Source organism: Mauremys mutica, chromosome 14, assembly GCF_020497125.1.
Source record: "Mauremys mutica isolate MM-2020 ecotype Southern chromosome 14, ASM2049712v1, whole genome shotgun sequence".
Taxonomy (NCBI): Eukaryota; Metazoa; Chordata; order Testudines; family Geoemydidae; genus Mauremys; species Mauremys mutica.
In genome coordinates this window covers 6,285,852-6,311,293 of record NC_059085.1, presented here as the reverse complement: position 1 = coordinate 6,311,293, position 25,442 = coordinate 6,285,852, and the positions used below count along the sequence as shown (strand labels likewise).

The 25,442-nt window shown below is 55.5% G+C and overlaps 1 protein-coding gene and 1 non-coding gene across 3 annotated transcripts in view; both read right to left on the bottom strand.

Moving 5' to 3' along the window:
* Nucleotides 1-3,674: 3,674 nt before the first annotated feature.
* The window catches only part of IL34 (interleukin 34), a 56,374-nt gene continuing 34,606 nt past the window's right edge, over nucleotides 3,675-25,442 (bottom strand). For both annotated transcript variants that reach the window (XM_044986710.1, XM_044986711.1), the window contains exons 2-7: nucleotides 21,417-21,636; nucleotides 20,758-20,861; nucleotides 19,844-19,921; nucleotides 18,796-18,969; nucleotides 8,537-8,747; nucleotides 3,675-8,050 (exon numbers count right to left, since the gene is read on the bottom strand). In XM_044986710.1, coding sequence (XP_044842645.1) covers nucleotides 8,043-8,050; nucleotides 8,537-8,747; nucleotides 18,796-18,969; nucleotides 19,844-19,921; nucleotides 20,758-20,861; nucleotides 21,417-21,444 — 603 coding nt within the window. In that variant the 5' untranslated portion in view covers nucleotides 21,445-21,636 and the 3' untranslated portion in view covers nucleotides 3,675-8,042. The remainder of the gene's footprint in view (nucleotides 8,051-8,536; nucleotides 8,748-18,795; nucleotides 18,970-19,843; nucleotides 19,922-20,757; nucleotides 20,862-21,416; nucleotides 21,637-25,442) is intronic.
* Nucleotides 17,286-17,356, bottom strand: TRNAG-GCC. Its single transcript has one exon. It is a non-coding gene; the product is annotated as a tRNA-Gly (tRNA).

Sequence of the window (25,442 nt, the reverse complement as noted above, 5' to 3'; positions counted from 1 at the left end):
TATCTGCAGAGTTTTACTTCCCAGCCCGGGAGGAAATGGGTGTGTGTGAGGGTGGGGTTAAAGGGCACCTTACATGGTCCAAGTCTGACTGCCCCACCTCTCCATCAGGTTCTTCTGCTGCCTTCACCACAAGCCACTCCACCAGCCACCCCCCGAAGCACTCAGCAATTTCAACTCTTATTTTAGTTCTTCAGTGATTGCAGTTTGTAGTAGGGGAGCCTCAGTGCCAGTGCACCATTGGCCCAAAATAAATTCAGCTCAGCAGCCTGTAACTAGATTCCTAACGGAATCAAAATTAGCATTGATATTCCACAGTGGAGAGAGAAGGCAGTGCAACTGGTGTTTCAGACCCTCAAAGAGCCCCCACAGCATCACATATCTATCCCCAGTCTCTCTCAGTTCATGGGATTTTTGGAACCCATATCCCTTGATTAGCAAGTGCTACTTAGTTGATGGCGAATCCCTCTGTCATAAAACAGTTCCATGGTCCTTGATTCACATAATCAGGGTAACAACACTTTATTCTTCCTGTCCCAAAACAGAGAAACTGGGGATCCCACAGCAACCAAAGTGACCATTTGAGCTGCTGTGGGCTCATGCTAGGCGGGGTGGGTGTGCCTATGCAAACAAGATCAGCCCCTGAAGTTCTTTTCCACAACTCACCACCAGATGTCAGGGTAGAGCTCATCCTGACTCTGCTTACACTATTAATTCCTGTGCAAAAAGTCCATGGAGACTTTGGGGATAGGGTTTTCAGCACCTGGTGAGAACAGAGCTGAGCCTAGGGGCCCAATCCTAGTGTTGTTCCTGACCCATATGAGGGGAAGGCAGACATTTAAAGGTGGGAACCAGCCCTCCGGTGCTCCTCTGAGTCAGTGCCATTTTCCCCAGCTCTTTGCCTCTGATGACCCTGAGGTTCTACTCTGCTCCCTGGAGCCATCCCAGTGGCCCAGACTTGAGATCAGACCGTGGGTGACCTTGCCTGGGAGGGCCCTCTGTGCGCTGGCGCTGCTCCCAGGGTGCCAGTGCATAGGCGGGATGGGGCCCTCTTCCTTTTCTCCTGCCAGATCCCAGGACAATGACACTGTCCTCAGGGAATGGGCATGGGTGCACACCTTGGCACCTGCCTCTCTCCGTTGGACTGACGTGGCTCTCACCGGAGTGACAGGGAGGGCCCTCCACAGGCCAACACCTCTCCCAGGGTGCCAGTGTTGAAGCAGATTGGGACCCTCCTCCTTTTTGTGTACCATACACAGGGACAACCGAGGGTCTACTCAGGGAACAGGGTCTGGGTGCATGCCCTCCCCTTCCGGGGGGCTGGTCGATCTCTGCCAAGTGAGGCTGAGCTGCTGTTAGCCCAACTGGGGATCAGCGGTGACTCGGAGATGTGAGTGTCGGCAGGGCAAAGCAGTTGCAAAAGTGAGTAGGGGCACGCTGTGGAGCCGACCACACATGATGGCTCACCCTTGTGCATGCAGGGGTGCCCCTCCCTCTTGGTGGGACCCTCATAGTCCCCTCTTGCAGGAGCGCCAGACCTGTCTGTGTTGCTGCTGTGTTCTCTAGCAGTTGCCTTGAAGGCATGCATGGGCCCCATGCCACGTAGCCATGGTGTCTCCAAAGGCCACTGGAAAAGCAGGGAGAAGGGGGTCTCTATAGCCCACCCTATATTCCACTTTGCTGGTGTGACCCAGGGAACTGGGGAAAGTGGGGAGAAGGGGGTCTTGTTGGCCATCCCTTTCTTCTGCCATCCTACCCTGCTGTGACCCAGATCAATCTTGGGGGATCGCCATCCCTGTCAGTCCATGTGTTGCTCTGCAGACCCTTTTCCTTCTTCCTGGGGAAGCCTGGCGGGGCCTGCCAGGGGTATCTCCTGTCCTTAAGGTGCGGCCTGTGCTCGCCTTCCTAAGTGGTGCTACCTGATTGTTCCTGCCAATAGCATATGCTTGTCTCAAAGATTAAGCCATGCCTGGCTAAGTACACATGGCCGGTACCATAGGCGTCAACCTTCTCCGGCGCTGGTGGATGCCCGTGCCCCCCCGCCCCGAATCTACCCCATCCCCAAAGTCCCCACCCTAACTCCGCCCCTCCCTGCCCCTATTGGATCCTTTCCCAAAATCCCCACCCCGGCCCCGCCTCTTCCCCCAGCGTGCCGTGTTCCCCCTCCCTCCCTGCCCCGTGAATCAGCTGTTTCGCGGCACAAGCGCTGGGAGGGAGGGGGGAGAAGCAGGACGCAGCGGCGCGATCACGGAGGAGGCGGAGGTGAGCTGGAGCAGGGGGGCGGGGCGGGTCTACAGGGCAATTTTTTTCTGTGGGTGCTCCAGCCCCAGAGCACCCACAGAGTTGACGCCTATGACCGGTACCCTGAAACTGCAAATGGCTCATTAAATCAGTTATGGCTCCTTCAGTCACCGTAACCATTACCTGGATAACTGAGGTAATTCCAGACATGCCAATGAGCGCTGACCTCAGGTGATGTGTGCATTTATCAGACCAAAACCAACCACTCATCTGCTTTTGTGACTTGAGCTAACCTTCGGCCAAGCACACGCCCCTGTGCTGAGATGGTGCAACTGAATGTCTGTCCTATCAATGTTTGATGGTATTTCATGTACCTACCACAGTGACCCCAGGTAACATAGAATCTGGGTTCGATTCCAGAAATGGAGCCCGGGAAATGGCTACCGCATCTGAGGAGGGCAGCAGACATCCCTCATAGCAATGCGGGACTCTTTCGAGGCCCTGTGATTGGAGTGAGTACACTTTAGATCCTTTAACGAGACTCCACTGGAGGGCAAATCTGGGGCCAGCAGCTGTGGTAATTCCAGCTCAGATAGTGTATGTTAATATTGCTGCAATTAAAAAGCTTGTAGTTGGATATTGGCATAGGCATCACCTTCCTCTCTACCCCACTCCCCATGCCTGCCCCCACTTCACCCCTCCTTCCAAGCTCCCACCCTCTGCCCCAGACCCCACCCCTCTCCACCCCATGGCCCCATCTCTGCCTCACCTATTCCCACCCCTGCTCTGTCCCCTCCCTGCCTCTTCCCTCCCGCGAGCGTGCCCCATCCCCACTCCTCCCCTTCCCGCCCAGAGCCTCCTGCATGCCACTGAATGGCTGTTCTGCAGCGTGGAGGAGCTGGGAGGGAGGGCGAGGAGTCGATAGCAGGGCCACTGGCAATCAGGTGGCATTGGGGGAGGGGGGAAGCTTGGCTGCTGGTGGGTGCTAAGCGTGCTAAGCACCCACTAATTTTTTTTGTGGGTGCTCCAGCCCTGAAGCACCCACGGAGTTGGACCTTGGGATCGACCTTGCAGTCTGCAGTGAGGTGAGCTACTGCTTGTGCCAGACCCTGCCTCTCAGTGCTCCCTCAGTTCTCTTACCTGAGTGTCCTGGGGCTCTGAAGCATTTACTCTGAAAAAATTACAGTGTTCAGAGCAAGCCAGTAGCCAGAATCCTCCAGCTAGGAGTAACAGACTAGGACTTCAGTTCTACTGTGTTAGGTTTCAGACTAAGGCCATGATTAAGGGAGATGGCCTGGGGCAATCATCTTGTGTCAATGGAGGTGAAATGCTTGGACCAGCACAACACAAACCAAAGAGAAAACATTTGCCAAGAATGTTTTAATTAATCAAGAACAAAAGTCAGAGGACGAAGATGTTAAAATATCATTGTGGTTCCACCTACAAATGATTCTGACTGGCACTCCAGTGGCATTATTCCAGTGACCTACCGGGCAGCTTATGAGAAGCCAGAGTCTTTCGGTTCCAGGGAAAGGATGGTTGCAAAGCTAAAACTTAAAGTAACTGATGGAAGGGCACCACCAGCTTAATTTGATTCATCACAGGAAATCTCACCCAATCCAGAAGTGGAAAGGACTGTCAGATTAATAGCTCTTTCTTGTTCCAGCGGGTGCTGGTGGACGGTCGTTCTTAGTTGGTGGAGTGATGTGCCTGGTTAATTCAGATAATGAAAGAGACTCTGGCACGCGAACTGGTTATGTGATCTCTGAGCAGTCAGCTTCCAACTTCTGAGCGGGACAAGTGGCCTTCAGCCAGCGAGGCTGAGCCAATATCAGGTCTGGGATCCCTGAGCTGTCCAGCTGCATGCGCACTACAGAGGCTAGTGCAGTGTGTGTCTACCCTAGGCTGACAGGGGTGGGTACCTATTGAGCTCCAGTCGTGATGGGGATTAGGGATTGCAAATATTCCCCATGAAGGAGGCATTCCCAGTAAGTGGTATAGCTCAGTGGTTGGAGCATTGGCCTGCTAAGCGCAGGGTTGTGAGTTCAATCCTTGAGGGGTCCACTTAGGGAACTGGGGTAAAAATCTGTCTGGGGATTGGTTCCCCCTTTGAGCAGGGGGTTGGACTAGATACCTCCTGAGGTCCCTTCCAACCCTGAGATTCTGTGATTGACAAGCTAAGGTTAAGTCCCTGCTTGCTGTACTCGCCACCACCACCCATTGAAGGGTTTAGTGAGACCCTTGGATCAGCCCTGCTGAGGCTGGTCAAGGGCCCTGGCAGAGCGCTGAGAAGATGGTCGAACTTGACTATCTAGAGGACATAAAGGTCATTAAAACGTTTCCATAGGTGAAGCTGGAGAAGGATCATTCATGGGGCTGCATGTGCTAGCTCAGTCTCCCCTGTCCCCTGACAGCAGTAGGTGGAGCTGCCTGGGGAGCCAGGCATGCAGATTTTGGGGCAGCCTCCTCCATGCTTGTCCTGTCCCCCAGGGCTGGGGGAAAGAGTGAGGCTATAAGAGGGGGTTTCTTCCATCAGTGCTGGTCCACCACAGGGTCACCTTAACGCCTTCCTCCATGCACGTATCTGAGCTGCCCCCTGAACCGCCACTGCACTTCTGTCCGTTCCTGTCACCGGGACCATCCTCCCCAACTGCACGATGCTTCGGCAAGCGGGAGTGCTTGGGCCAGGATGGGAGGGGGTTGGTAGGCATCTGACCATGGGTCAGAAACACTCAATGCAGGTAGCAGCCGTGATAGTGCATGGAAGCTGGTTGTGAGGTGGCCCTGTCCCATGTCTGCCTCCCAGGCAAGCCAGGAAAAAGGGAAACGCTGGATCCCTGGGAGATGGTGAGGCTATGGCAGTGGTTCGTCAGAGCCCCTTCTGGGAGGATGCCCTCTGAGGCACACTTAGCCAGCTGGCTGATGCTGCTAACCACTCCATGTTCCATCCATCATGACTCACCACACTGAAGGCGGCCCATGATGGATGGTGGTGGGGGACACCCCAGAGGGATGGGAACTGTTTCCCTTACCCAGATCCCTCTTGCTGTCCATGAGCCTGATGGCCCAGTGAAGTGGTGGTTCAAAGACTTGCATGGTCTGAGGCAGCCTGGGAACACCTATGGGGGATGCCAAGCAGAGACCACCAGAGCCGGCCACATTTAAATTTAGAGTCCAGGATCTCATGAACCACCTATTTCTGATGTCTGATGCCCTGTACCTGTACCAGTGAAAGCGGTGGCTGGGTCCTGTGCAGGAAAGGGTTTTCTGAGTAGAGTTTTAAAAGCGATATGTGAAACTTCAGAGAGTGGAATAGATGGAATTCAAAAGCAACTGGATCAACCTGTTACAGGATCTTAAAAGTACCAAGGAACCAGAAGTCCAGCTTGTGAGAGGGTGTCTGTCTGGGTGGAGATGATCCGTGGAGAACCACACTTTTGCTCCACTGCATAGGCGGGACGTTGCTGTCGATACAGTCTGCATATTGCTTATAGTCTGCTCTTGCCTTTTCCAGGGGCTGCTTCACTTCTTCCTGGGCCCAACAAATCTACTACACTAGGTCTGAGGTGGCTGGGTTGGGAGACAATACAGGTAGTTGCAGGTGGAATCGGGGGTGGTCCCCATCATTGGAAAAAAGGGGCTTTGACCAACAGATGCATGGAGGGAGGCAGCTGCAAAATCTGGTTCAAACCCAGTTCCTGTTTGTGGGCGTCAAATTCTCCCTCCAGGTCTGTGAGACATGCTCAACCCTTGGGCCATCTGAGGATTCAGCACTTTCCAGGGAACCAGTTACAGGGCAGTCAACAGCACAGAACGGTAGCCGTGGTTCGGCAGTGGTGATCTGCCATTTGCCACCTTCACGGGCCAGGCTAACCCCGGGGATCAATGTTTCCATCAGATGCAAAGCTTCTATGGCCAACTCCCCATATGCTGCTCCCTCTTGTTGTGCAAACCCTCTCGCTTTCCTCTCTGGCCTTGACTTAGCAGCACACTTTGACATCATTCTCCACCAGTGCTACCTAGGGTGAAAGCTGCAGTAGAGCGAGGACTTGGGCATGTCTATCACGGTGTCCTCTAGCCACGCTCAAGGTGGAGTCAGACAGCACAGAGCGCAAAGCGCCCCTGCGCCGTCTGCACGGCAGCTTCCACTGTTGCTCCAGTTGGTGGAGAATTCCAGCTACAACGTTGGCTGGAGCAGACCCAGCCCAGTCCTCCCGCATCTACAGATCTCCCTTTGAAAAGCACTTCAGCTTCTGGACACAAACCAGCTGTGTGTGACGGGGGGGATCGGGGCATCCCTTGCCGCTTAGCCTGCACAGAAACCGGTCAGACAAGGCCAACGAGTCTCCCAGCAGGCGGGAGGGAGGACACGTGACATCCAAGAGGTTCCCAGCCCCCACAGAATCACGAGACTTTAAATTTAGTTGGGTTCGCTTGCGATTTATTGCATTTATTGGCATTGGAGCCTCTAGGGGAGACGTTTACAAGCGGCCAGGAGAGCGACAGACCAGCTTTTTCTCGTTAATGCAAGCCGACAAGGTGCATTTATACAGTGATTCCAGGGCTTGGGGCTTTAAAGAAAACAGCAAATGTCACAAGACTCGCGATCAAACCTCACGAGTTGGCAGCACTGAAAACAGGAGCAGAGAACGTCTTCTAGCGCGTGTCTCTGGGTGCCCTAGCCGGTGAATGAACAGACCAGGCAGCCCAAGGGCCTGGTCGTGAGTTCTACGGCGCTGGGTGACAATGGCGACAGGCGTTTTAGAAATAGGGTCAGATCAATGGTCAATGGCTCATTAACACATATTGCAGGTGCACGGCTCCATCGTCCATCAGCTCACTCAGGAGGGGAACCACAACACAAGCTCTAGGACGCGTCCGAGGGCAGATTGCTGTTGGCACTCTCAGATCCTTTGGCTCCACAGGCCTGGTCCTGCTCTCACATGCACCGGCCCTGGGCAGGATGGAAAGTGTCCCTGTAGGCGGCTCCCTCGTACATGGGGTCCAAGCCCCTTGTCCCACTCGCTCCGTGGCCTGATGCTCCTTTCCTCTTTGGGCCCCAGGTGAGGCCAGGCCGAGTGGGGATGTTCCAGCTACAGCGGCTTTGGGTTAAACGTTCAGGGGTTGCAACGTCCCTGCCGCGAAGCTGCCAGCCCAGTCACAGCAGTCGCCAGGGAGCACCCACCGGATGGGCAGGATCCCTCCAGCGGCTCTTCTCTGCGGGGGCTGCTGTGCACCGCTCTGCGTCCTGGGGTGGGACACAGCCGGCGGCGTAGCTGACTCAGGCATGCGCCGAGGCCAACACGCCCCAGGCCAGGTCACATCATGCTCTCTCTCTGACAACGCTGGCGAGAAAATCCCTTGGTTTTCACACCTCAACTGCTAGAGGTGGGGATGAAGAGGAGCAACACATTGCCGCAGCCTCAGAGGGACAGAAATGCAGCCTGTTCATGGCAGGAGATGCCACCACCTTCCCTGGATTCCCTGTGCCAGAACGATTTCCTGAGCTTGTCCTATGGCACCGGTGGAGAAAACCCACTCCTCTGCGCTCTCCATCCTCCGCCTTTGCTCTCATTCTTCCCTGGGAGAGCAAGGCAAAGCTCCCACTGCCGGGCACCTTGGAAGATGCGCTGGCTTCCTCTGGGCCCCGGGGAGGTGGCAGGCACAACGCAACACGGAAGCTGGGATTGTGGAGCACAAGCAGACAGGCAGCGCGACAACAGAGACCACATGCCGAGGCGGTGCAGAGGGCATGGAGAGAGGGAGGAAATGGCCACGCTTCCTTCCTGATCATAGGCAGAATCCTAGTTACCTGAGGCAGGAGAGAGCCGAGGCGTCTGTCACTAACGCGGTAAATAGGTCAGCTGGGTGGCCCCCCATGCAGCCGCTCAGAATGCCTGGGCTAGACCCATTTCCCACATGTCTGTGCCCAGCTCACGGGACGGGAACATGAGGAGTGGGCAGCTGTCCCAGCATGCAAAGGGCCCTTTGTACCCTGCCGACCTGCTCTCCTGGTGCGTTCACAGCCCCCAGAACAGGGGGGCCGGGGCCATGGCCGTAAGGGCAAGCAATGGGGGGAGGGGCCAGAGATGAGCGAGCAGGGGTCGGGGCCTCCAGCAGAAGGGGTGGTGCGAGGGCGGGGCTTTGGGGGCAGCATGGCACTGGGGGTGGGGCCACGGTTCTGGTACCTGTGGCCCCCCCACTTTTAGGGCATTTCCGCTGCCCTTGCCCATAGCCTGGGAGCAACACCAGAGCGATGTGCAGGCTGGATTTCCCCTCCAGAGCGCAGACTCCTCACCTCCCCCGATAGCACCCCCGTGAGCTGGGAGCTGTCTCCGCTCTGGCTGCCCTGGAAGGGATCTCGACGCACACGATTCGTTGTACAGCATCCTCATGACCTTGACGCAGTTATCCAGCAGGGCTTTGGGGCGCACGGGCTTCCGGCTGCTCCCTGCGTCGCCGGTGAGAACCTGCTCTACCACGTCCCAAACGGTGGTGTCCATTTTCCCCTGCAGAAACACAGATGTGGGGCCGTAAATGGCCTGCTCCCCAGACACCTTCCGCCCCTCCCTTGCTGCCTGGCTCTCCACACGCCCCTCCCTCAGGGGCCTGAACGGCACAGCTCCCGCCCTCGAGTGGGATTTAAAGGTGGGCTGTTGGATGGAGTCACCAGCTCCATCTCGTTAGCACCTTCCCCAGCTCTCGTCAGGCAGGGCAATGGGCCTTTGGCACACGCTAAACGGAGCTGAAGCCTAGGAGGGGGCGTATGGTGTTAACCCGAGTCGCTGGTGCTAAGTGGGGTTTCCAGACAATGCCGGACACGGCTCCATGTGAAAGTTTTTCCGGAATGAGGCGGGGGAGAGCTCCTGCGGAGTGACTTCACCTCTGGGCAGGCCCTTCGGTTGGCTCGAGTGAGCTAACGCAACTGAGAACAGCCCTGGGGGGCTAGATCCCACCCTCGGGACGATCCCTCCACCCTCTCCCCCGGGAAGGCATCTGGCCCCGGGCCATTCTGCTCTATCGAACGGCGTCTCCCACACACCGTGACTTCACACGCACCGTAGGAGCGAGGTCACGCCGTGGGGGAGACGCCATTTTGTTTCTGTATGTTGCCTACGGAGGCGTCGCCCAACTACGCCTGTCACTGAAGAGCTGAGACCATCCTAGCTAGCAGCTGTCTATACACAAGTTGTACCACGTTACCTGTACCGGCCTAGGCAACACAGTCCAGCCCAGCTGTAGGTACCCCGGTGTCTACAGTGTATAGCTTAGTCCTGTCTGGAGAGGGGAGCCAGACTGGGACAAGGCACCTACCCCATGGGTTACACTGGTATAACTGCACCAGTCAAACATCACCCCCAGCACCACCCACCACCGACACAGTTAGACTGAGACAAACTCTGTGTAGACCAAGCTCATATCGAGTCCCAGCCTGAAAGAGCAACACAGAACCACCAGTGCTCCAGCTGTGAGCCGACGCTTTCAGACACACTCCGGCGGCTTGGCCACACCAGCCGGCAGCATTGCTTCAACCCTCCGCCCAGGCTCCTTGTCGTTCCAAAGTCACCTCACGCTCAGACATCGACAGAGAGACTCGCCCGAACAACAGGCCTGGAGCTTTCATCACAATCCTCAGCTGCTAAAACAAACCCCCACTCAGACAGACTGGACAGAACAGCAGGACTTTGGGTCAGGCTGACCAAATTTTTCCACCACATTTGAAGTTGGAGGGAGGGGAAAGTGATTCTTAATTGGCTTGTTTCAAACTCCTTGTTTTCAGCTTCTTTTTGTTCACAGCTACGTGGTGCTAGCTTTGCTCAGGTGCAGGGCAGTTTTCTACCGCTTCAGAAGTGACTGGATACACGGTCCCTGAACAGGGGCGGCTCTAGGCACCAGCTAAACAAGCAGGTGCCTAGGGCGGCGAAATTTAGGGGGCGGCGAAATGACGGGCGTGTATGTGCCCGCTTACCGGCAGAGCGGCGGGAGCTCTTCCCCGGCTGCAGAGGACAGGCCGCTCCTCGGCTTGTCCCCGCGGGTGCACACGAAGAAGTGGCCCCTCCTCTGCAGCCGGGGAAGGGCCGCGCTACCCGCGGAAAGGCGGGAGCCGGTAGCGCAGCCCTGCCCGGGCTGCAGAGGAGGGGCCGCTTCTCCTCCGCTTGTCCCCGCCGGTGCACTCCGAGAAGCGGCCCCTCCTCTGCAGCCGGGGCAGGGCTGCGCTACCGGCTCCCGCCTTTCCCGGTAAGCAACCCCCTCCCCCCCAGGCGGAGCCGGTAGCGCGGCCCTGCCCCGGCTGCAGAGGAGGGGCCGCTCCTCAGCTTGTTCGCGCTACTCTCCTGCAGGTAGCGGCCACCCCCCACCCTCCAGACGAACCGGTAGCCAGCTGCGGGCGCCTCCCTGGGGGCGGGGCTAGGGCGGCGCTGCGCTGCTCGGGGGGCGGGGGCTCGGGCTGCGGTCGGCGCCGCTGGGGGGGGGGGCGGCAGAAAAGCTAGAGCCGGCCCTGTCCCTGAATTACAATTCTGAGTGTCCCCTCACTTCCCACACACAGCTGTGAGGACAATAATACCCCTTCAGTTTAGGGCAGACAGCTGCCACGCCAGCTCTCATCCAAGGCTTCCTACAGAACCAGAAGCCACCAGGTATGAGATTCACGATACTAAGACACGAAAACCCTCTAAGGAACCCAAGTCCCCTCTTGGTCTTTCTCTACAGACACACAGTAAAGGGAACATGTCAGCTGATAGATCTCGCCTTAGAAGTCATCTTGAAAATGACGCTAACCTGTGGAGCTCTCGGGCCTGTTGGAGTTTTCTAGTTTAGGCATTTGGGTGAGCTCCCGTTCCAGTTCACCCTGGCCTAACCTTGGTCTCTGTTCCTAACCTAGACAATCCTGGCGAGAGGGAACCATGAGTCCAGCACTGAATGGTAGAGTCCAAAACAGACCAGGTACGTGTTGCAGGAAAAGAGCAGCTTAAGGGTGCCCAGCAGGAGGGGGTGTGGGAGAATTCTCCCCCGCCACAAAGGAAATGCAAGAGGAAAGCCCGGGCAGCAGGAGGCACTCACCCACGCTGCAATTTAGCCAGGACACCGAGGTTCCACGCTTGTGAAATGGGCGGTGGGATCTTTAATCGGCACCCCCATGTCCCCTCTCCCAATGGCCAGCACCTGGCCCCTGAGCACTAGGCTGTGGCACTGGCTCAGGGCTGACTCAAAGGGGAGGCTGCCAGCTGATCCTGGCTGGTCCCAGCCCACCCCAGAAGGGGGATCTGACAGGATGACAGCTCAAGGGGCTACACTGGTGGTGACACACATTACTGGTGCTAGTAGGACTTGCAGGTGAAGCACTGTTTCTCTTTGAAAGTCAGTTCTGCTGGAGGGTCAGTGACAGCAAAGGCAGCTCCCTGAACAACAGGCATTTCCCGAATGCAAAGACAATGCTTGTGTCTTTGTCAGTCAGGTCCACCATGGTCCTGCAGCAGGACTGTAGAGCAAAAGGACATTTAAAAAAGTCATTTGCATCAGCTGAGAATCAAACTGAGGCCTCCTATGTAGCAGGGGACAGTATTGCCACAGAAGAACCAATGCTGCAGCTGTGAAGAGTTTCTTTCACTTGTGATTTGATGTTTTGCTCACGAGTCACCATCATCTATAATGTCAAAGATGACCTGCCAAAAACTCCAAACAAGACGGGCTTTCTGCCCTTCTTTGCTTCTGGCTGATGGATAAAGGAGGGCTGGCAATGAACATTTTCCTTTGTAAAGGTTTTGTTTTCCCTTCTTCTTTACATTAAAAATTCAGTGGTGCTCACTGAAAACCAGAGCACAATTCAGGCAGAAATTTTCATGACAATTACATGAGTTTTTAGTATCAGAGGGGGAGCCGTGTTAGTCTGGATCTGTAAAAGCAGCAAAGAGTCCTGTGGCACCTTATAGACTAACAGACGTTTTGCAGCATGAGCTTTCGTGGGTGAATACCCACTTCATCGGATGCATGTAGTGGAAATTTCCAGGGGCAGGTATAAATAAACAAGCAAGAAGCAGGCTAGAGATAACGAGGTTAGTTCAATCAGGGAGGATGAGGCCCTCTTCTAGCAGTTGAGGTGTGAAAACCAAGGGAGGAGAAACAGCTTCTGTAATTGGCTAGCCATTCACAGTCTTTGTTTAATCCTGAGCTGATGATGTCAAATTTGGAGATGAACTGAAGCTCAGCAGTTTCTCTTTGAAGTCTGATCCTGAAGTTTTTTTGCTGCAGGATGGCTACCTTTAAATCTGCTATTGTGTGTACAGGGAGGTTGAAGTGTTCTCCTACAGGTTTTTGTATATTGCCATTCCTAATATCTGACTTGTGTCCATTTATCCTTTTCCATAGGCACTGTCCGGTTTGGCTGATGTACATAGCAGAGGGGCATTGCTGGCACATGATGGCGTATATTACATTGGTGGACGTGCAGGTGAATGAACCGGTGATGGTGTGGCTGATCTGGTTAGGTCCTTGTGATGGTGTCGCTGGTGTAGATATGTGGGCAGAGTTGGCATCGAGGTTTGTTGCATGGGTTGGTTCCTGAGCTAGAGTTACTATGGTGCGGTGTGCAGTTACTGGTGAGAATATGTTTCAGGTTGGCAGGTTGTCTGTGGGCGAGGACTGGCCTGCCACCCAAGGCCTGTGAAAGTGAAGGATCATTGTCCAAGATGGGTTGTAGATCCCTGAGTTTAAACATGAGTTTTTGTTTGTTTTTTAATTGCGTCAAAATTTCAATGAACGTGTGTGTCAGAATTTTATCATCTCTTGAGCTGGTCAAACAGGGCAAAATATTCACTAGAACTTCCATCCGGAAGGTCACCATTACATGACAACATTTGAAACGTCGATGAAAAATATCATTGATATTGTGTATTTTAAATGGTTTTGACCAGCTGCGTGTGACGCTGGCAAATGCCCCCCTCCCCCCCCCGTGCATGCTGACAGAGCTACCTGGGACCCGTCCGGCTCCCTGCGTGGGAGTAATGGTAAAACCGGTATTAAGAGTTATAAAAAATGTGCTTAGTGTTTAGACTTCTGTCATAAACAGATAGTTAAGGGTTAAGGTCTCTTTTACCTGTAAAGGGTTAACAAGCTCAGTAAACCTGACAGATACCTGACCAGAGGACCAATCAAGGGACAAGATAATTTCAAATCTCTGTGGAGGGAAGTCTTTGTTTGTGTTCTTTGTTTTGGGGGCTGTTCTCTCTTTGGATCTAAGAGGGGCCAGACGTATATCCAGGCTCTCCAAGCTTCCTGAAGTATTCTCTTCTATTCGGTATAGTGAGTATTAGAAAGGCGGATTAGTCTTCTAATTAATTTCTGTATTTGCACATGTGTGTTTGCTGGAACCCTATTTTATTTTTTTTTGGTTTGCTGTAACTTGTACTTAAGCTAGGGGGGAGGGAGTCCCTTTTGTTTTTATAAGTTGTACCCTGTAAATTTCCATCCTGATTTTACAGAGATATTTTTACTTTCCTTTCTTTAATTAAAAGCTTTTCTTTTTAAGAACCTGTTTGATTTTTCCCTTGTTTGAAACCTCAGGGGATTAGTTTGACTCACCAGGGACAGGTGGGGGGAAAAAAAGGTGGGGGGAATGGTTTATTTCCCTTTGTGTTAAGATCTAAGGAGTTTGGATCTGTGTTCGCCAGGGAAAGGTTTGGGGGGACAGGGAGTGTGCCAAAACACTATAATTTTTGGCTGGTGGCAGCAAGTACCAGATCTAAGCTAGGATTTAAGCTTAGAAGGATCCATGCAGGTCCCCATCTTTTGGACGCTAAAGTTCAAAGTGGGGAATAAACCTATGACAACTTCATTGAATGCCTGTGAATTGCTGTCTGCACTCGTCTCCCTTACAACATCTGTAGCCCATATGATAAGTTTATATCTGAGCAGTTGCATTGTGAGCCTCTGTGACTGCGTCAATCAGCAGACAGGAGAGAGACATTAATTAGCATGAAAACATGTCCTGTTGGAGGCTGCATATATCCTGCACCACATGGAAGGTCCATCCCAAACTACTGTGGAACACAGAAGAGGACAGAAAGACTTTGTTGATTTCTCTTCCCTCCCCTCCCCTCGCACCCCAATGAAGAGGAGACTTGCAAGTTAATTCCTCCCAACCTGGGAGTTTGCAGTTTCAAGGGGGCTGGAAGAGGGGGGAGGCTAACAAGGGGGAACTGTGCCTGTGCTGCTTGGACTCAAAGGGACAAGGGTTACTAAGCAGAAGCAAGAGATCCCCAGTGCGTGGCCGGGGTCAGCCCTAAAGGACGGATACAGCTTATCACAGACCTTTTAGTACTTTTTGAAACCGGTTTGGAACTCGTTTGTGTGCACACAGGTTTACCTGCTTTAACCTGTAAACAATGTATTTCCTTTTCCTGTATAATAAATCTCTAGCTGGTTTGTTATAGGCTTGGCTACAAGCGTTGTCTGTGGTGTGAGATCTAAAGTACAACTGGCCTGGCGAAGTAACCTGAATCTGGCTGTGATCTTTGGTGCGAGGGCCCATCTCTCACAAAGGCGGGCTCACCGGGGGGAGGACAGACTGGCGTAGCCAAGGGGACTGTCTGGGACTCTGGGGTAGGGTGCGAGAATGCCCGAGGAGTTTACACTAGTTCACTCAAGCGGTGGGGCGAACAGCCGGCCCCATGAACCATTCAGCACCCAACACTGTCAGCGTAGGGCTGGAAGAGCTGCCCGTTCTCACAGGCCACCCCAGCTGACATTCCTGGCACTCCCATGGTAAGAACCCAAGAAATGAACAAACCCCAGTGACCGACCCACCCCCGGCATTCCGGGAGAGGGAGAGCATCAGCCCCCCTGTCTGCACTTACAGGTCACCTCTAAGGGGATGGCCCAGGCCTGCTTTTCTGTGCACCAGTGGCACTGGCAGCAGGCGCTAGCGAGAGTGTTTGCAGGTCCCCCTCTCCGTCTCGGTGAGGAGCCCTGCACCCATCACTGGGTGACAGAACCAGGCCAGGTGCGTCTGCAGGGAAGTCAGCTGAGACACAACACACAGGGGGCGTTGGTGGTTCAGTGGCCAAATTTGTACCTCCCGCACCCAAGACACGTGTTTGATTCCTGTCCTGCCTGCCCCCCGTTCGTCCCTGGCGGCGCCCCTGGCCACTCCGCATTGGGAGCGCCTCCTGTCTGCTGATGGCGGGGTGTCCCCCTCCCCCCACCCGTGTACCCGATTTCCCCTAAGCTGGGGTGACAGGACGGGGGGATCTGTGTGTGCTGCTGCCTCTCTGGGGCCCCCAGCGGCTGCTTGTGTCTGAACAAGCCCAGTTCAGGCTCCTGATCCTGAGTGATTTCTTAAAGAGACAGCGCAGTCATTTACTCGGGCACACACACACTGCCCTCAACACAACACACACACTCCCCTCAGCACACACCCCAGGGCTCCCTGCATCCAGGTCTCTTCCCCACCTGGGCTGTGCTGCTGAGGCATCAGGAGCTGCTGCTCTCCTGCCCTCCCCTTGCGCAGCCCGCAGGGAAAGTGCCCTGGATGCAGGGAGCCCTGACAGCTCCTTGTTCCCCCATCCCAGCCCCCTAGGGCTGCAGGGGACGGAGGAGCAGCAGTGCCAGCTGCTTTGTGCATCCAGGTCAGTTTCCCCAGGTGGGTGCAAGAGGGGGATGCGGGGGTTGGGGGCACAGGAGGGACGTAAGAACTAATATGCAGCCACTTCTGGAGTGGAACGCAGCTGCTAGCTAACAGCAGCAGCAGCACTGCCACAAGGAAACCGGTACCTAAACCCAGTGACTGTGCGGGAGGCAATTCCTGGGCTGCCGGAGGCACTCACCTGCACTGGAATTTCGCCACGACACTGAGGTTCCCCAGCTATGCTTGTGGGACAGGCTGTGAGCCTTAATGAGCACAATTGGTCGGCACCCCCATTTCCCGCCCCCAAGCCCTGCCCCCGAGCGTTAGGCTGTGGCCCTGGCTCAAGGCTGACTCAAAGGGAGTCTGCCAGATGGTCCTGCCTCACCCCGGCTGGCCCTTGGTACTGACCAGCTCCAGCCCTCCCCACGCTGTCGAGCCGAGAGGATCACAGCTGCCAGGTGGTGACACCGAGGTGGTAACAGGACAAACGGGTGCGGCACCGTTTCTCTTTGCAAGTCAGCTCTTCTGGACTGTCAGTGACAACCAAGGCAGGTCCCTGAACAATGGGCGTCTCCCGACTGCAAAGACACTGCTTGTATCTTTGTCAGTCAGCTCCACTGTGGTCCTGCAGCAGGGTAGTACAGAGACACAGACGATAATAAAAAGCCACTTGCATTAGCTGGGACTCAAAGCCAGGCCTGCCAAGTAACAGATCTAACAGAATTCAACTGCTGAGCCACCAGCTTGGCCAGACCTCAGCTGAGGGCTCCCTGACCTGAGCTAGGAGTGACTTTCTCTCTTGCCGGGGGGAGAATCAGCCTCTCCCACAGCGGAGACGGGGCTCACTCCCCACCAATGCAGAGAAGGCGGGTTCCTGTGCAGCTTGGAAGCTCTTTGCGGCAGGGACTGTTTTATATTTTCAGTTTCTCCAGTGCTCAGGGGCCCCGGTCCTGGTCTTCTCCTACAAATCGTAGCAACAGCCCCATGTTTGCCTCTACAACAGGGACAGCAACGGTGGGAATTTGGCTAGTGGATTTGGCCAGGAATAATTGCCTGGGAAAGTCCCTGGGATTGTTAATGACAGATGCTCTGGGTTTTCATTTAGCTGAAGGCCACAGAGCCAGAGCAGCCGCTCAATCAGCCACGCCAGTGATCACAGAACCTGGGTTTCTTAGGAGCTAAAATAGCCCAAAGCTCTGAGCAAGCCCAGGCTCACAGCCCAGGCTGGAACAGATCCGAGTGACAGGATAACAGTATGTGATGTCAACAGCCCTTAACACTCCTATAAGATTTCTACAAGGGAACAACAGGGGGTGAGAAATATCCCTAAAGCGGGGCCTTTATTTTAAAAGATTGCAGCTCCCTTCCCCTGACTGCAGTTCAACGGGGCTTCCAATGAGAAGGCAAAAAGAAAAAAAGACACAGCTGCATTGGCCGGGAATCGAACCCGGGCCTCCCGCGTGGCAGGCGAGAATTCTACCACTGAACCACCAATGCTCAGCCTGCCCAGAGCCTCCTCCCAGCTGGCTGAACCCGCCTGCAGCTCCCCGTGCAGTCAGTGCATTGCCGCACGGGCAACGAGGGGCCGGCTGTGCCACCAGACCGCAGTGAGCCCCCTTCAGGGCACCAGCAACTGGCCCAGAGAGAGCAGCAGGAGCTTACGGCCCAGGACAGAGGCTGCAATCTGCCCCTCAGGCAATGCACCCATCCACCCACCCTGCCCCTTGGGCTGGCTGCTGGCTCCACTCTGAGCCGCCCCACAAGGAGCCGAGGGGAATCCACCCGCTGTACTGGGAAGCAGCTCGCTGCTCCCCTGAGCTCCTCTCACTGGCAGAGAGCTCGGGGTGGGGTGGGGGGTGCAGTGGGGAAATCCCCCTCCCCAGGCAGCAACCCCACTATCAGGCCAGGCCCCTTTGGAGGGCGCTGGCCCTGCTCAGCATCTGCCCTGCAGCCCAGGGCCCAGATCAGGCTCCTTCCAGACCGTACAGCCACTAGCGGGCGCTCCAGTTCACCACCCCCCCAGCAGCTGCAAGCTAGAAGGGAGCAGGCTGGGCCGTAAAGCTACCACCGGGGTTAGGGCCCAGCAATGAGCAGCGTGTGGCTGCAGGCTCCCCTCAGGCCTGGCTCTCTCCCATGCGGCTCTTCCTTTATCACTGGTTCCAAGGCTGCCCCCGCCCCAGGGCCTGACTCCAGCAGCGCTGCCCCCTCGCCGCCCAGCACCCATTTTCTGAGAGGCCACCAGCCCCCCGAGATGTTGCTGCCGTGGGTGTGTCATTAATGGTGTTGGCTGCAGTAGCACCGGGGACCGAGCTGAGATCGGGGCCCCGTCGTGCTAGGTGCTGTACAAACAGAGCAATAGAAAACCGCCGCCCTGAGAGCAGCCAGACACACGTGTGTGTGTGTGTGGGGGGGGTGCTCATGTGGCCCCGCTGCCATATCCCCAGCACAGCGTGCGCATGCAGCCCATGCGGGTGCCAAGCGCGCAGGGTGCGTCTGGCCCATAAACAGCATCTCAGCTCCCCCATCGCCCACGGCATCCCCGGCTCTGCCCGGGCACAGCCTGGTGCTGGGGCCCCGTGGGGGAAGGGCGGGAGGGGCTGAGCTCCTTTTGCCGGGGGCTGCTGTGTCTGGAGCCCAGTGCAGTGATCAAAACCCGCCTGCAGCCTAACGTGGGATCTGCTATCTGGGGTGTTGGAAAGCCCGGCCCCCCTCCTCCAGCCAACCCAGGAGGAGGACACAGCCACAGGCGGACTGGGGCAGGCCTGCCCCTTTCCAGGCTGCCCTCCACACTGGGGCTGACCCCGGGGTCTGCCCTGGCTCCCCGCTTCACCCCGCCCTGCTGTTTGGCCCCTGGGCGGGTATTCGCTGAGCACTGCATGAGACACAGGAATCGAACCCAAAAGGGAGGGGTCCTGGGGCCCCAGGAGGTTCCCCACCTGGTTGCAGTCCTCGTACTCCTCATCCAGCTGCTCAAAGAGGACGCAGAGATCTTGGATGTACTCCCAGGACGGGTGCTTCTCCAGCAGCACAGCGCGGATCTTCGGCAGCACCTGGGAGTTCACACTGAGCCACAGGCAGCGCAGGGACAGCTCGCTGACGTCCTGTTCCCGCTGGGGAGCACGAGGGGACAAGGTCACGCACGGCCGCCCTCTGGGGGAGCCTCCTAAGGGACTGCTGCCTTGGGCCCCAGCACCTGAGCCCACACCGAGCCCCTGCCCCCACCTGCTTTGTCCTTTCCACTGCAGCCTCCAGGAGCTTCTGCTCAGCAAGCGCCCCCAGCTGGCACCTGCCTTGTTCTCTGCACTAGCCGGATTCAGTGGCCCTACTTGCCAGCTCGCTCCTGTGATCAGATCATCCCTAAGCCCTGGGGAAAGCCAGACCCAGACTTGGCAGCTGCCCCCAGATCCCGACTCCCCGGGTGTGAGCAAAATTCAGAACCCAGCACCCCCCGGCCTCTGCGAAGTTTGATTCCTCCTCAAAGCATCCTTCCCTCTCAACCCAGCATTTAACCTTCGCAGCTGCTCCCTAGCTGGAGACTGGGGAGAACCGAGCCCTAGATCGCACCACCCTAGAAGTTCACGCTGCTGTAGGACTGTTCGATTCCTGCCTGGGGCCCAATGAGAACCAGGTATAGCCGCGGCTTTAGTGCACAGTAAGGGATGATGGCTGAAGTGTCCTGGATGAAAAGCCCTAATGCCCAGGCCAGGTGTCAGGTGCCATCCACTCCTGGCACAGATTTTCCTGACACTTGCGGTACCTCCGCCAGCCCAGAGGCAGTGAGGGATTTCTAACAAGCCACGGGCCGGTACGGCTGCTCTAGAGCGCATGGGCCTTGAGGCCGAGACTCCAGCTGAGCTAGGGGAGCAGCTGTTCGGGGCACCCGTAGAAAGATCATGGAGCTGACAGCAGAGCTGTTCCCAGGTGAGCTGGGACACCGGGATGGTAAACAGCCTGAGGATGGAAAGTGAGCACCGGACACCTTACCAGCCTGGTAATGTTGGATGGCCTGAGAACCTCTTCGAACTGGACATTCACGGTGTAGTTGATGGGGAAATAGTGTTTCTGCAAAGGCAAGAAAAATAAAATCCTAGCAGTGAACTAAAAGCTTCTCTCTTCCCCGGATCCTCCTGGGCTGTGCCCCCATCAGCAACTGCTCCTGTCCCCTCCGTCCCCGCGCGTCCCCTGCTAGGCACCTGGGGCATGTTTGCTTGTGAGTAACAAATACTGAAAACTAATTTGGGTTGTAACACCTGGAACAGGTGTGCAGTCGCCTAATGCCGTGACACTGTCACTGTCACTGTACGCCACGGGGACCTTCCTGCTCCAAAAGTCCCAACCACTTGAGCTAAAGGAGAATCGTCAGGAGCCGACTGCAGTCTAGGGCCTGTGACACACAGCTGGGCAGTTCTGACTCTGCCCACTAGAAGGCAGCGTTGCACAAGTCAGCTCAGCACCAGTTTGCCCTCCCCGGGGGCTGCAGCACCCTCTTGGATGTCTGCAAACGAGCGCCAAATAGTTTGCACTTTGGTACCTGGTCGTGCACTAAATCAGGGCTTGGAAATTGACGCACCAGCAGCCCCAGGAGGGACCCTGCTAGGCAGGACAAACCTCAGCAGGAACTGCCGGGGGCTCAGCCCTTTAGAAAACCAGGGTTTCTAGCTGGCGTCCAAGATGGGCAGTTAGCAGGTCAGCGTCGTTTGGAAAATCTTGGCGCCGGAGCAGCCTACGGGGGATGAAACAGGAGACGGTTCCGATTCCATGGCCCCCACCAAGCACTCAACGCGCTACGGGCAGAAAGGCAGAGGCCACATTACTGCTGGGGACGCAAGTCTGGGCCTTTGGAAGGGGGGAGATAAATCAACCGGTAACGTGGCCTGAGCCCAGGGGGAAAGAATTACCATGTACTGGAGCCGCTGCTGATACGTCAGCTTGTTCTGGAGAGCCTCGATAATCGTGCATTCCTCCGGCACTGCAGCCGCCAGCCCCAGGACAGCCACCGAATCTGCAAATCACCGCCCCCCACCCGAGGGCGAAGGAGAGGGGTAAGGCCATGCACCAGCAGGCTCCCGTCACGCTGGGGGCCAGGAGACAGAGCAGAGCTCGGGAGAGGAGGGGGAGCTCTGTCAGGGTTTCGAAGCAGCAGCCCGGGGAGAGGAGGGGAGAGAACTGGCCCCCACGGTTCAGGATCGTTTGAGTGAAGGGGAGAGCGGAGAACATTCCCCCGCCCGGCCGCGTCGCTGAACAGCGCGTTGGGTCCCACCCGCTGAGCGCACGGACCAGCGCTGGGACTTCGTCCCTGGGCGGCTGTTATCCAGCTTGTGAGCTGGGCTTGCTTGCATCCCTGCATGGGCCCTCTGGCCATCCCGGCCTCTCTGGGGCAGTCTGGGGCCCACAGCAGGTCCGAGTGCGCCGGCCAGTGGGAGGCACAGCCCGGGGCTGCCTGGGGAAAGGGGCTGGGCCCAGTGCTGTTGGGAGGGGATTGGTGCTGGCACCCTCCGAACCAGAACAGGGCCACAGGCGCGTCCCTGCCCTGCATGTGACACCCCATTGTACTCACAGAGGAAGGGCACGTAGCCCCGCTGCATGCTGACGGCGTGTGTCCGGGCAGCGAGCAGACGGACAATCCGGCCTACGTGACAATGGCTGCGTCAGCGGAAACGGCCTCCCACATGCCAGGAGCAGCGATTCACGGGAGAGAGACCAGTGGGTGCCCCGGGACGCTGCTGCCGAGGAAGGCCCTGCAGGCTCCCTGCTCCCTAGGGTGCTGCACGTGTTCGCTGCAATTGGGCGAAAAACTGCTGCCAATGTGCCCCCATCGCAAGGTGCCGGGAGAAAAGGAACAACCCAGACCCGGGTGAATGGCTGGAGGCAGGGGCGGCTCTAGGCACCAGCAAAACAAGCTGGTGCCTAGGGCGGCAAAATGTAGGGGGCGTCCCCTGTGGCAGGTCCGCTCGTCCCGGGCTCCGGTTGACATGCCGCAGGCCTGCCTGCGGGAGCTTAACCGGAGCCGCGGGAAGAGGGGACCCGCCGCAGGACCGGGGAAGGGCGGCGCAGCGCACCGCGCTTCTTGGGGCAGCCTCATTTCTAGAGCCGCCCCTGGCTGGAGGCTGCGGATCCCCGAGGCTGGTGGGGGTGGGCAGTGCTTGCGTTATCCTCTGTCTGCCCCTCAAGCTGGGCTCTGTAACGGGAGGCGCATGGTAACCAAATGGAGCCAGCGTTAGCCGAGAGGCGGCGCACCGAGCAGGGTAGAGCGCCTCGGAGCTCTGAACTCGGCCCTTCGCTAACAAGCAGCGCCCCAGTGAGCTCTGCTGTGGGCCGGCTGCCCCCGGGACTCACCTCCGCCCCCAGCTGGACGCATTTCAGGGGCTCTGCACGTCGACGGGACCAATTTGTTTGACCAATTCTACCGATCAAACCATTTTTGCTGGTCTCTCGGGTGGGGGCTTAGACGGGTCTCAGCACTAAGACCAAGGAGAAGGGCACAAAACACAAACGCTGTCTTTGACGGCTGGACGCCAGCTCCCGCCGTGATGCTCTGCACGTGCCTCATCGCCCCAGAACTCATACCTGGTGCTTTACCAGCTCTCCTAATGCCTGTGTCAAGGGCGAAATACCCCCTCTGATGCCCCACGCAGAGAGCCCCAAACGTTTGAGGGTCATGCCCCTCCTTATCCCGGTCTGCGCCCCGCCGAGCCGGGGGGGAGGGCATGGAGAAGGGTAAGGGGGCCATAGCCGGGGCTGCAGGTGGGGTGGGTCTGGGGCCGGGAATGGAGCCGCAGCCAGCAGCCAAGGCTGGGGGCAGAGGTCAGGCCAGGAGCGTAGCAGCACCGAGGCTGGGGCCGGGGCCAAGTGTGGGGTTGGGGGCCAGGGACACGGCTGGGGGAAGGACTGGAGCAGAGCTGGGGGCAGGGAGGGGCTGGGTAGTGCTCCCTCCCTGCTCCTGTGGGGGCTAGCCCAGGCCAACGCCGGGCCCCTCTAGGGGACCATGCCCCACAGATTTCCAGTGCAACATCTGCACTGGCGCCATCTGGCTCAGTCCTGCACCCCGGGCGGAACAAGCACCGATCGTACAGCAGAGATCTGTGCGGCGGCTTAGAGCCAGGAGAACCCTGCCCTCGGTGGGCCCAGGCACAAGCCTGGTTTTAATGCGTTATGTGGCCACGTGCAGCTGGGCACGTCTTCCAGGCAGCACCAAGGCAGAGTAGGAGCAAAAATGTACAAATACACAACCAATTCGGATGACCTAGATTAGCTAATGCTGTGTGATCTGGCCCTGACCCAGAACTACTGGAGTGAGTTCCAGGGAACTTGGGATGGGGCCTTTTGACTGGTGAGAGAGTATCCAGAAAGAAATCCCCAAAACAGGCAGTACACTAGGTGGAATCTATGATACTGCACCAAGGACGGTGTCTGGGAGGAGATAGAACAAGCAGGATGCACCCCGCAACACCGGATACACTGTGACTTGCTTCTTCCCCTAAGCCACAGAACATCTGGACAGACAGATAGCTCGGGAGCCTGACTGGCCATGACAAAGTGGGAATGTTCATCATGTCTTCTCTGAATACTGTGTGGGTGCCTCAGTTTCCCCTATGCAGTTAAGAACATAAGAACGTCCGTACCGGGTCAGACCAAAGGTCCATCTAGCCCAGTATCCTGTCTACTGACAGTGGCCAATGCCAGGTTCCCCAGAGGGAGTGACCCTAACAGGCAATGATCAAGTGATCTCTCTCCTGTCGTCCATCTCCATCCTCTGACAAACAGAGGCGAGGGACACCATTCCTTACCCATCCTGGCTAATAGCCAGTTATGGACTTAACCACCATGAATTTATCCAGTTCTCTTTTAAACGCTGTTATAGTCCTAGCCTTCACAACCTCCTCAGGCCAGGAGTTCCACAAGTTGACTGTGCGCTGTGTGAAGAAGAACTTCCTTGTATTTGTTTTAAACCTTCTGCCCATTAATTTCATTTGGTGACCCCTAGTTCTTGTATTATGGGAACAAGTAAATAACTTTTCCTTATCCACTTTCTCCACATCACTCATGATTTTATATCTCTATCATATCTCCCCTTAGTCTCCTCTTTTCCAAGTTGAAGAGTCCTAGCCTCTTTAATCTCTCCTCATAGGGGACCCGTTCCAAACCCCTAATCAAACTATGTTGACTCTTCCCCAACAAATCATGTTCATCTACGTGTCTGATAAGTCTGTTCTTTACTATAGTTTCAAACAATTTGCCTGGTACTGAAGTTATGCTTACTGGCCTGTAACTGCCAGGATCACCTCTGGAGCCCTTTTTAAAAATTGCATCACATTAGCTATCCTGTATCCTCTGGTACAAAAGCTGATTTGAAATGACAGGTTACATACCACAGTTAGTAGTTTTGCAATTTCATATGAGAGTTCCTTCAGAACTCTTGGGTGATACCATCTGGTCCTGGTGACTTATTACTGTTTAATTTATCAATTTATTCCAAAACCTCCTCTACTGACACCTTAGCCTGGGACAGTTCCTCAGATTTGCCATCTAAAAGGAATGGCTCAAGTATAGGAATCTCCCTTGTAGCCTCTGCAGTGAAGACGTCATTCAAAGAATTCATTTAGTTTCTCCACGATGGTCTTATCATCCATGAGTGCTCCTCTGGCACATCAACCATCCAGGGACCCCACTGGTTGTTTAGCAGGTTTCCTGCTTCTGAAGTACTTACATTTTTGCAGTCAGTTTTTGAGTCTTTGGCTAGTTGCTCTTCAAATTCTTTTTTGCCCTGCCTAATTATACTTCTATACTTTGCTTGCCAGATTTTATGCTCCTTTCTATTTTCCTTAATAGGATTTAACTTCCTATTTGTAAAGGTGCCTCTTTGCCTCCAATTGCTTCTTTTACTTTGTTGTTTAGCCACAGTGGCACTTTTTTGGTTAATGTTTTTTAATTTGGGGTAAATATTTAATTTGAGCCTCTATTATGGTGTTTTTAAAAAGTTTCCATGCAACTTGCAGGCATTTCACTTTTGAGACTGTGCCTTTTAATTTCTGTTTAACTAGCGTCCTCATTTTTGTGGCGTTTCCCATTCTGAAATTAAATGCTACTGTGGTGGGCTTCTTTGGTGTACCCTCCCCCCGGGATGTTCAATTTAATTATATTCTGGTCGCTCTTACTGAGCAGTTCAGCAATCTTCATCTCTTGGACCAGATTCTGTGCTCCATTCAGGACTAAATGAAGAATTGCCTCTCCCCTTCTGGGTTCCAGGACTAGCTGCTCCAAGAAACAGACATTTATGTTGTCAAGACACTTTCTCTCTGCATCCTGTCCTGAGCTGATACTTACCCAGTCAAAATGGGGATAGTTGAAATCCGCCATTATTATTGAGTTTTCTATTTTTATAGCCTCTCTAATCTCCCAGAGATTACCAACATCACCATCCTGGTCAGGTGGTCGGTGGTACATCCCCACGGCTATATTCTTAGTATTCAAGCATGGGATTTCTATCCATAGAGATTCTATGGTACAGTTTGGTTCATATAAGATTTTTAACTACATTTGACTCTACGCTTTCTTTCCCATACAGTGCCACTCCCCCACCAGC